This window comes from Lytechinus pictus, chromosome 6, assembly GCF_037042905.1.
Source record: "Lytechinus pictus isolate F3 Inbred chromosome 6, Lp3.0, whole genome shotgun sequence".
Lineage (NCBI taxonomy): Eukaryota > Metazoa > Echinodermata > Echinoidea > Temnopleuroida > Toxopneustidae > Lytechinus > Lytechinus pictus.
Genome location: NC_087250.1, coordinates 19,582,880 through 19,594,433, shown reverse-complemented (window position 1 = coordinate 19,594,433; position 11,554 = coordinate 19,582,880). Strand labels below are relative to the sequence as shown.

The following is an 11,554-nucleotide window of genomic DNA, read 5'->3' as shown; positions in this document are numbered from 1 at the left end:
GAAATTATTACTAAATTAACATTTTTTAATGTAAAGTTTGAATTCATCTAGCTTGCCATATTCTAATCATTAAAGGTATAATTTAACTTTGAGAGCAGCCGATTTAAAAAATTCTCAAACCAAGACGAAACATGTGTACAAGTACATGTATTAGAACTAAAAAACTCTGAAAACAACCATTATTGAGAATGAAAAGCTAAAAATACAAGGCAAAACCCAAGTTTGTAATTAGGTGTCTTGAAGATGCTTAAATAGAACACATAAGTGTATGGGATGAAATTAAGATGGTGTTTCCGGTCACTTTATATTTAAATTTTTGAAGCACTAAATAATGATTTTCGGACGCGATTTTTTTCTGGGCTACATTTTTGTAACATATCACAGACACAGGTGACAAGTGTGACCTTCCAGCTCAGATTTTTTTAAAGTCAATTCAATGTTAGCCAATCACTTTAAGTCCTGTGTAATGTTCCAAATTTTTTGTAGAACAGCCCTCAGATTCACATCCTATACTTTTCTTTGGGGGGGGGGCTGCAGTTATATCTTTGCTAAATGTAAGTGATGTTATTGAGTTTTAAAATTTAGCAATATTTTGTCAAAATAGTTATATGCCCGTCGTCATGAATATTCATTAGGTGGGCTGATGATTAATGTCACATCCCCACATTCCTTTTTCTCATGTTATAACATGAATTCATAATTGTTTCATTTTTTCGTACATGTGTGAATTAGATGTGTCCCCTACAATGAAATAAGCTGCATTAAATCAGATGTTGATCCACTTTGTGTTAGTTCGTGGAGGAAAAAATTTGAATAAACCGGATTTCATATAAAAAATATAAAAGAACAAGTGGGGATATCACATCATCAGTTTGCTCCTTGAATATTCATGAAGACATGCCTTGAACTGTTTCACCAGGATAATGCAACATCTTAAAAATGCTTTAAATTTGTTATTCCTTGTCCGATTTTGATAAAATTTTCAGTGTTTAGTTTGATTTTTCTTTATCTGTTCAAATCATACTATTTCAGCCTGGGTTACACCTCTTATACTTTCAATATAACTGCTTATAGGAACCCACTATTCTCAGCAATTTTTTAGTAGACACATGAAAATTATGGCAATGTGATTTATATTTCTTTACCAATAATTTGAATGAAAATCTCTGAAATTTTTTACCTGTAAATAGTGTACAAAGTGTTATTTAATAATTTTTTGAAAAAAAAAAGTTTTTTCAATTGTAATGTTGAATAATAAAACAAAATACAAAGGTAAAATGTACTATTTTCAAAAGTGTGTCTTTTTGTCTGTGGTTATATGATAACTACATGTACATGTATGAAAGATAAAAAATTAAAATGTGTGAGCAACAGTGAACTTGATTGGCCATTTAAAAAATCACTAAAAGGGGGAACTGCACCCACATGAAGCTTTGATAAAACAAGAAAATAAGAGAAAAATATTGAAGACTTGACAAAAATCGGTCAAAGAACGATGGAGTTATGAATTATTACAAGTTTTGAATTTGTGATAAAACAGACATGTTGTTTGGAAAATTTCAAAACACCACTTTCTCAAAAACTTGAAAGTGATTTTAATATCTGCGCGGTGGGAATATCATCAGACACACCATTTCAGATATCTTTACTCCGCACTTTCTATCAGAAAATGGGAATTCATGTAAAATATATTATATTATTACTTATACAAGGCATTTCAGCAGATAGATAAATCGAAACTTGTAATAATTCATAACTCCATCGTTTTTTTGACCGATGCAGTTCCCCCCTTTTAGTGATTTTTTAAATGGCCAATTTCTGCTAGTGTGCCCGCGCAGTAGGAGCCGATTTTGATCGCTAATTTTAGTGTTTGGTCACTATTTGCGAAATCTGGTTGGAACCAATGATTGTAGATAATGCACGGCACGGCCAGTGCATACATTTTCCAAGCTGCACAGACCCCAAGTGCAAGATTTTTACGCGTATGTGCGCACCATGCAAGTTCGTGAATAACCTGACATTAGAAGTGGTGGTAGACAAAGAGGCATATGAATTGTTCCAAATTATAGCTTGAATTATACATCATTCAGCTCTAGGTAATAATAACAATATTGACTGGCTCTTCTTTCGGGAAACATCAAATATATTGCCCTTAAAAGAACCATATTGCCCTCGCCTAAAGGCTCGGGCCAATATGATTCTGTTGCGGGCAACATATTTGATGTTCCCCTCAAAGCCAGTCTATATTATATAATGATTCATGGGGGAGCTGCTTGCATGTGACTTTAAAAAAAATAAAATTCATAACTCTGTTATTCTTGAATGGATTGTCATACCTTCATATGGTGACAATTTTTTTTTTTTTTTTTTTCATGCCGAAATTTATTAATATAGTGAGCTTTGACCTGTGGACCCTGAATTTGATTTGACCGACAAACATGTATGGTTTTTTTTTTTTTTTAAGTTATTACAGAACGAGTCCCAGCTCATCGTTGGTGTAAACTTTCCCTGTAATTGTTCCTCTTATCTTTTGATTCTGCCAACACGAAATTTATATCAAGGCCATGTTTCATAATACTTGTAATCGATGGTAAGTTGCGAGCTGATGTTATAAGCTATTGAAAGCCTGCAATTTGATTGGTCAATAGCAAATTATCATGGATCACTAATTTAATTTGATGACAAGATTTCTGAAACAGGGCCAATCAGGTTTACCCTTTAACCCTTAATAAAGGGGGGGGTCAATTTGACCCACCCCTCCACAAATTTTGTCGCTACGCCGCAGCGCAAATTTTTTTGACTGCGCCACTCGCTGACTTTTTACTTTCAAGTCTTGCGCATCCTTTGAGACCAAATTGGCGACGCCTGGGTACGTGGTTCAAACCAAATTTAGGGCACATTTCATACGCTTATTTGTATAAATAACAAAAAAATATAAGCGATCAATGTTTGAAAGAATTTACTATACAGTCTTGGAGTTTACATCCGGCTCTACGTGCGTACAAATTGACCCCCCCCCCCCCCCATATATGTTGGTCCAAAATAGCCCAGTTAAGATAAGGTTAATAGGAGAATTTGACAACAATATGAACAATAAATTACCATGAATGTAAGAGATATTATACACGTATTTGTTTACTCAGGAAACAACTTGTGACTTGTAAAAACAAAGACATAAAATGATAAAAGAAGAATTATTACAATGGTGATAAAAATTACAGAGAATTGGGTAGAAATCACATGGGATAATAGAAATATATGTTTAAAAACATTGGGGTCTATTGTGTGTAATACACATCCATCAGAGTGATTATCAAGTCCTGTATTTCCTTGTTCAATAAATATTGCATTCCAAAATGCAGTAAAAACTGAATCCAAAAATTAAATTCATCTTCACAAGCAAATCATTTTCAAATGAAATGATAGATTTATAAAAAAAAGTCCTTTTGATAAGCAATGATGATGCCACCTAACTCTTCTTCAATTCCTCATGATTGTAATCTGTTGAGACTTCAAACTTGAGGAAACTAATAATTATTGCCATATTTTACCCAAGTAGCAACTTCAATTATGAAAATTGTTCTGCCAGAGAAAATGCTTAACATATTAAACATTAATAAAAGTAAAAACAAAGTCTATTGTAGATAATGCACATCCAATGTCATCTAGCTCAAATCCTGCAGTAGTCTCGTCCAAGCAATATCCATTTGGCAATCCAAATACACCGTGAATGTTGAATCACTCTTTATATACTGAGGTCATGATAAAAGTTAATAATTATTTAATGTTCTTGTGATAAGGTATGCCCTTTACATACTAAAGGCATGATAAAGATAAGATTTTAAGTTTTTGTGTCAAGCCACGTCACCTCTTCCCTTTTCTTTTTCCTGTCTGACTTTTTATCTTTGCTATGTCCCTCTTTGAGAAGACCTGCACACCCCTCTTGTATTTTCCAAGTTGCCCATCCACATAGACACCTTTCCTTTGCGTCTTGTCTGTCCAGAAGCCTATGTTCCTGCAAGAGGAGAAGAGAGGAAAATAATATACAAATAATGAATGTTTATGAGTGCAATGGACAGAATACTTCATGAGGTGAAAGATGAAATGATCCATTCAACGAGGCATAGCCGAGTTGAATGGATCATTCATTTCATCTTTTACCGAATGAAGTATACTGTCCATTGCACGAATGAACATTCATTATTTGGTTTATATAACACTTACATGTAAAACTAGATTATTTTTCATAGGAAATTTATCAATTTCGATGCAAAATGTGATCATGTAGCGCGAGCTCGGTCTGTTGTCGCGTACAATGCGCGCATGCAATGGACAAAATCGTATGGATCCAAAATTGCACGATAAATGGATCCTAATTGCACGGTCGATGACATCATTTTAAATGGTCCGAATGGTCGATATCAAACAACCAATCAAATGCCAAGGATCTATCTAGGTGTCATATAATGTTTGTTCAACTTATCAGCATATTACCAGGGCTCCAGATCCCCCATTTTGGGGCTCATTTTCAATTGGTCTAATCACAATTTGTCAAGTTACCAACTCGTCTACTATCATGTGGTCTACCATTAGTTCGTTCAATATCCACATGGACTATTTGCCAATTCGTCCACTCACCATTTCTTCTAATAACCAGTTGGTCAAATAGCGATTTAGTCCATATACCATTTGGTCTAACTGGACTAAGTGTTAATTGGGCGATATGATTGAAAAATAAAATGAATATGAGACAAACTGGTTATGAGACGAACTGCAGATTAGGCGTAGTGATGATTGGACCAAATGGTCATTGGACAAAATGGTTGTTAGACGAAATGTTGATGGATGGAATGGCATTAGACTTAATGAAGGTAGACCATGTGATGAGTGGACAAGATGTCAAAAGACGAATTGGCAATTTGGAGTCTGATAATATCCAAAGAAACAGAAGAAAATGATTGCTCCAGGGTAGGAATTTTTTATTTCAAGGGGTGATTATTGTTTCCACATTGGGTCTAGTGCTGAATTTTGGGCGAGGTTTCTTTCATTTTAAGGATTACACTGGCGCAAGGGACATTATGCTATAAAAGCTAAATTCATTACGCTGCCATATATGGATATTGATTTTTCAAAATTTTCTTGAATATTGTAAGTGCCTGATCTTGGGGCAACTTTAGAAAAGATGGTCGCCCCAACGCATTCCATGTCGAAAATTACCAAGCAATATGTGCCATCATGAAGCGAAGTCGCCGTTGTGTATTTTCTTCGCTGGCTTGTTCAAATTATTCATTAATTTGGGGCTTAAGGCCCAAAATCCCAAATTTTTGGCCTGAAATTTCCCACTTTGAGAACCTTTGGAAATCACATTAGATGATAATGTGACAAGCATTATACAAAAACAGAGCATCATTAATGTTATTTTCACAAAATATCATGCACTTATGTTTGAATCTCTCCTGCCCTCCCATATTCCTTCTATTTTATGAATCCCTCCCCCTCCCTCCCCCCCAGCGCAACAGTAATTCTGCATCACTAAATTCAACTTCGTTTATGTTGTTGGTGATTTTGGGATATAGAGAGCTGGTCTCCATTGCATATAAGTAACTATTATGGTAAATTTGCCATGCAATGGTAACTACCATGGTAACGCTGATCAACTGCCAATCAAAATCAAGGATTCCATGCAAGTTACCATTGCATGACAAAGTTACCATAATGGTAACTTTTGTGCAACAGGGCCCTGTTATAAAAGTTGTTTGGCCGCATCATTAAAGTGTCATTAGGTCAATTTCTCAAGTCTTAAACTTCTGCAGATAAAAACACAAGGCATCATAGTGTTCATCGTGGAAATGACAAGATAGATCAACTTTAACCATAGAGCTATTACAGAAGGAGATCCTTCTTCCAATTCCTCTGTTAATCCTTTGTTATCGCTTCCCTCTGGCGAAGGAACGATATCTAACATCAATCGGCGAGCCGCTAGGCGAAAGTAAGAGCCCGCTTACGTAACACGATAAGCCCGCTCGTAAAATCTGAGGTCAGTGATTTTTTTGAAGGTCCCTGCGACGCACCGCCAAAAACGACATTCTTCCACATAACTTCCCTTCGAGCTCAGTTTTTTTCAAAATCGAAACACGTCTTGCTGTACTTCCAACATCCATATCGCTTTGTACGGATTTCTGATGTACGTCTTTGATGTATGGTTGAACTTCTGAGATGATCCCCTTTGCATACATACCAAATTATACGTCACAATCCGATTTGACTCAACAAAATTACAAACGGAGGAAGTTGGAGATTGGTCATTTTAGGTATGTCTGTCTTTCTTCCGTAGTTAAATCTTTCCCTGCTCGTACATGTTTTAGAAATTATAATAAGGTGAAAAAGCATACTTTGAGCTTAATTTGTAAGCAAAGATCATTTGCGTGATTACAATGGCCTTGATAATATAACGACGAATCTACGGGGCATTTCTATGTCGATTGATGCATCGCCGAGTATCTTCCGGTGCCCCACGTACTCCTATTTGTGTAAGTTGAAGGTGAGTGTGATGGTTGAGCTCCGAGCTCGTGCGCCCAGCTCATTCATACAGTACAGGCCTCAGCTCCGGACCGTTTCGGAAAAACCTGAATTGACGCATTTGAAGAGATAGCTCTAGACCTAACTTTTATGATATTTCGTTGATTATATGATCTGCAAATTTTATTTATATTAATATTACCCATTGGGTCCGAATGACGGCATTTTAGATTGCATTCGATCAACTTTTCCTATCTTACTTAGAGCTGATTTACGGGCGGCCTGCGCCTGTAAGTGTGAAAGTGCCGTGATGGACCACCCTGCTGTGAGGGGATTAGCGGTGCCGCGCATGGGGCAAAGCGTTCGAGAGAGTCAGTCCTCCTTCTGTAATAGCTCCATGCTTTAACTAATGTAGCTCTTCAATATTTAGGATTACTAAAAACAATAAAAATAATGCTTTTCTTACTGGAGTTGTATCTTTTCATCTTTCTTCTTTGATGTTTTTATCCCCATCTGTCGATCCTGCCAAAAAAAAGAGAGAAAAAGTGCAATGCTACAACCAAAACTAAAATCTTTCTATTGGAGCTAAAGAAACCAGGGCTCCGTAACACAACGATTTGAGATTAATCGCTAATTTGAAAGAACGATTCTGATTGGTTCCTAGTCAGTCAACTGAGCAAACTGCGCATGCAACGAATGTCTTGATAGGTCAGTTCATTTAGTGATTAATCGCTAACCTTTGTGTTACGGAGCCCAGATTATTCTAATAAAGAAGCATATCTATTTCATATAATGTATGCATGCTTCTTAAAGTTCATTTCATAGCTACTTTTATACCTAATTTCCTGTTTGTATTATTATTCAGGTGTACTTATTCATATTTCTTTCTATCATCACAGATTAGTCAAGGCACTTTTTCCCTACTTACAATTTCTCTTTGCTGTTTCTCTTCAATCTTCTTCTGTCGCTTGGTTTCCATTAGCTCTTTGTAATTCACAAATGCTCTCTTCGGGGGCTGCAAGATGGAATAAAACAATTGACAAAAATAGCACCACTGTCCCTAACATCATTTTCAGATCGGTAAAAAAAAATCCCAAAACTCAACTAGTCATACATATGGTCACTTGGCTGTTTCAAAGCCTCATATCCCAAAATTTCAAATTTTGACAGATCAGAAAAAGTCTAAATATATAGTTATGAAAATAACATTTTTCCTAAAAATAATTCTCTATGGGAATTAAATGTACATGGGAGACTGCTTTCAAATAACATGATGCTGCAACTATTGTCATACAATATTCTTAAATACAGCTATGTTCTTAGCTCCCCTAAAATTTTTGAGATGCAATGTTTTTTAACAGCCCAGAGTCAGAACCACTAGACCACAACGCACCAAGCACGATTCCAGTACAAAGTCTTTAAAGAAATAAATAAGTCAGTAGTCAACGGTTTAAACATGATAAAAGAAAAGGCTATAGTTGCAGACTCAGTCGAGAATATGGGCTAAGTCCCCTCTGCAGACTATGAATTGGGGAGTGCCTAACAACTTGCCTTTGCTCCTAGTTGAACAGCCTTAGCCGCTTCTTGCTTCTCTTTATCTTCGAAGGATAGTCCGCTAATGCCAAACTTCCAGACCTCATGTCTTGCTTGATCCAGGTCCACCTCTCCCTCACTCAGTTCTCTGCCCTTGGGTCCTGCACTAGTCTGCACCTTGGACAAGTTCTGTGCAGAAGATAAAACCTCGGATAATAATTCACAATAGGCACAGGAATAGACACTTGAGTCTTCTAAAAATCTGCTCAAAACCTTTCTTTTTTCCCTCTCTCTCTCTCTATGCACCTGGAGCACTCTACAGGGTGGATTTGGTGCTTTATAATTCACAATTTATCAATTATTATTTATTTCATAATTTATCATTTTCATTATCATTATTATAATTATCATTGAAAGTCAGGTGGGGAGTCACTCCCTTCCTTTTGCCCAACATTTCATGTCAAGTGTCAATACAAGTTTTGAGACCAAATTGAGGTCAAAACTCATGCTTGTATGGAAGAGAAAATACTCATTTTATTTCTAGCTCCCTTTATTTTCTAAATACCTTGTTACTACATGTAGATTCCCTGTCCAGAACAAAAATCAAAGAGTAAGGGATATCTAAAGAAAAAAAAACCCACCTCTTTTTTCTTCTTGGTTGGATCATTAAATACAACCACTTCTGGTGGTTTTCTCTTCTTCTTCTGTCCATCACAGTCTTTCCTTCTGTCAAGCTCAATATTCGCTTCCACCTCTAAATCCTTCTCTTCCTGCGATGCCTTGAACAATCTCAGTTCTTCCTCAAAACTTCTCAAAGAGTTCTGCTTTTCTTTGCGACATTTGATGACACTTGCATCCACAGATAAGGCCTGTTTCTTTTTCTTCTTCTTCTTAACCTTTTTCTTGGAGACCGAATCCCCTTTTTGGTTCCCACGGTGATGGCAAGCTTTCCTTCCATTTTGTGTTGTATGGGGACCAGGCTGTGGGTCTTCAACTACGCTGTCACCTAAAATATTTTAAAGAAGTGGACATACTTTTTTTACAATGTATATATCTAGTGACAGTTGCTCGGTTGTTTAAACCTTGTATATCAATTTGTTATTAATTTGATGAGGGATCAGGAAAAGTTTGATTTTTATGCCCATATTCAGAAGTTAGGGTTTAATTTGAACTCAGGTCTAATATTGTGGTTTAACTATGGATAGCAAATCGTGACATAAATCTCTAACAAGAGATGTTCATGGTAAGTATCAACTCATTTGACTTTCAAATCATTCTCAACTGTCTGGGAAGCATGAAGATAATTGTCTTCACCATTAAAGAATTAGGAAAGGGCACAGCTGCACAGTAAACATAAGTAACATACCATGTGAACAAAATTTGCCATGGTTGAATGCCACCATTTTTTTCATATTTCTAACTACAGCCTTTTCTGCATTTCTGAGCCATCATCAATCTTTTTTATAAAAAAACTTTGAGATAAAAATGCATACCAATTTTGTATTTGGGCAAATTAAAGATTAGTCACTCATTAATTAGTTATAATTACCCTATAATCTTGGCCTTGGCAGCCGTTGCCGCTATTGCCTTTGCTTTTACAAAGTATGTTGCTGTTATACAAAACATAAGCTGTGGAAGGCTTGTACTGCTTTATAGTGGGTTTTTTTTTTATTGACGAATGTCCAGACACCATCGACAGTTTTTTTTTGTAACTGTAAGAAAAAAATTACACCAATGACCAAATCCTGTTCAAACTTCAAAGCCCATCTCTTGCTGAGCATATCAGTCTGTTTTAGTCGAATACACATTCATATAATCTAGTAATGAATAGGAATAGGGTTAGCCATATTTTGGGGGATTACCAAAGCTAAAAAAGGAGGTTTAATTTTGTACAAATTACCTAACGTGAATTTCAATGCGTGGGGCACGTGACTAAGAAACGCTATTTCATTATCGTCCCGTTTCTTCATAAATCCCAAATTCAAGACAAAGAATTCAACTTTATTTCTTATCATATTTCTTTTTCTAGCTTTCTTACCATACTCCATAAGCTTTTCTAGAATCGTTCTCTTAATTTCGTCTCCGATATCCATGACTTTATGTTTTGACTGCGGAGCGTGTCAGCATGGTCAGCGTTCCATATGCTCCTATATACTCCTTCCTTCTTCGGAAGTTCCTATCTTTCTTTATATCTGCATAGGCCTACTTCGTTACCTTTCTTTATTTCTCTATTTATGTACTCAACTCTTTCATATTTTCTCCCCTCTTTTGTTTTTTCTATATGTTTCCTATTTCCTTTTTTTTTTCTTTTCTTCTTTTTTTTCCCCTGCTTAATTTTCACCTCATTTTCTTTCTTCTTTCTTTAATTTCTTTCTTATTTTTGAAATAAATTTGTGCAATACAAATTCTTTATAATTTACATATCATATAACATCCATAAATTTCAATTTGCTAATGGTTCATGATGACTTTTTTCTGTAAGTGCCGGGTGATAAATGAATGCACAATAAAACATATTTGTATATTTTTTTTTAAGGAAATGACATTTACTTGATTTTTTTTTTCAATTCTCGATAAATGGGAAGCTGCTTGGATATGACGTCATCGAATAAAACAAAATTCTAATAACTTTTGAAAACTTTGATAAATTATCATCAAACCTTAATACTTTTGTTACTTTTTTCTGTCATTTTTACAATAAACTTTTTGGGGGTGAACTTATTTCCCTTAAAGCATAATATATATATATATATATATATATATATATATATAAGCTACGTCTTGCGTTGATGCTGAATTATTTACAAGTGTACATAGAACATGACGCGCTGTAATACACGTTATGCAAAGGGCCCTCTTCTTTTATATATATATATATATATATATATATATGTAGAGAGAGGGGGGGTAGAATGCTCGCTTGTCCCAATAATTCATTCTGCTCAAACATGTATGCGTTGACAAGAAGTATAAAAGATTAAGTAATTTGTAATTTTAAAAATAATCGTCCATCGATCCCATACCCTTAAACCATGGTAGTAGGTCCATGCTTAAACGAATACTCCGGGCTGAAATATTTAAATAAATAAAATAAAATTCAGAAAGCAAAATGCTGACAATTTCATCAAAATCGGATAACAAACAACAAAGATATTGAATTTTAAAGAATTGCATTATTCCGGTTAAATAGTTCTAGGCATGTCTTCATAAATATTCATTAGCTGGGCTGATGATGTCATATCCCCACTTGTTCTTTTGTGTTTTATTATATTAAATTAGGTTTATTCAAATTTTTTCTACCAAGAGCTAAAACAAATGGATTGACAAATGATGAGTGCATTAGTTATTTACTGCCGCAACTTATTTCATCATAATGGAGACGCATCACCTACACATGCATGAAAAAAATGAAGCGTTTGTTCATGTAATAACATAAGAAAAAGGAAAGTGGGGATGTGATATCATCAGCCCACCTAATAAATAGCATGATGCGATGTGGCTA

The 11,554-nt window shown here is 35.3% G+C and overlaps 1 protein-coding gene across 1 annotated transcript; it reads right to left on the bottom strand.

Annotated features, from left to right (window-relative positions):
- Positions 1 to 3,110: 3,110 nt before the first annotated feature.
- Positions 3,111 to 10,208, bottom strand: LOC135154553 (uncharacterized protein C1orf131 homolog). Its single transcript, XM_064101150.1, has 6 exons — positions 10,091 to 10,208; positions 8,694 to 9,058; positions 8,071 to 8,241; positions 7,448 to 7,534; positions 6,986 to 7,041; positions 3,111 to 4,015 (listed from the first exon to the last, which is right to left on the bottom strand). The coding sequence occupies exons 1-6, from the start codon at positions 10,143 to 10,145 to the stop codon at positions 3,865 to 3,867; spliced, it is 885 nt and encodes a 294-aa protein (XP_063957220.1). The 5' UTR covers positions 10,146 to 10,208; the 3' UTR covers positions 3,111 to 3,864.
- Positions 10,209 to 11,554: the final 1,346 nt, after the last annotated feature.

Excerpts from the sequence above, each read along its gene's own strand:
- LOC135154553 (XM_064101150.1), bottom strand. The coding sequence starts at position 10,145 with ATGGATATCGGAGACGAAATTAAGAGAACGATTCTAGAAAAGCTTATG. Across the intron at positions 8,242-8,693 it reads CAACCAAGAAGAAAAAAGAG|AACTTGTCCAAGGTGCAGAC; the intron begins GTGGGTTTTTTT and ends TCTTCTGCACAG. Across the intron at positions 7,535-8,070 it reads CTGTTCAACTAGGAGCAAAG|CCCCCGAAGAGAGCATTTGT; the intron begins GCAAGTTGTTAG and ends TCCATCTTGCAG.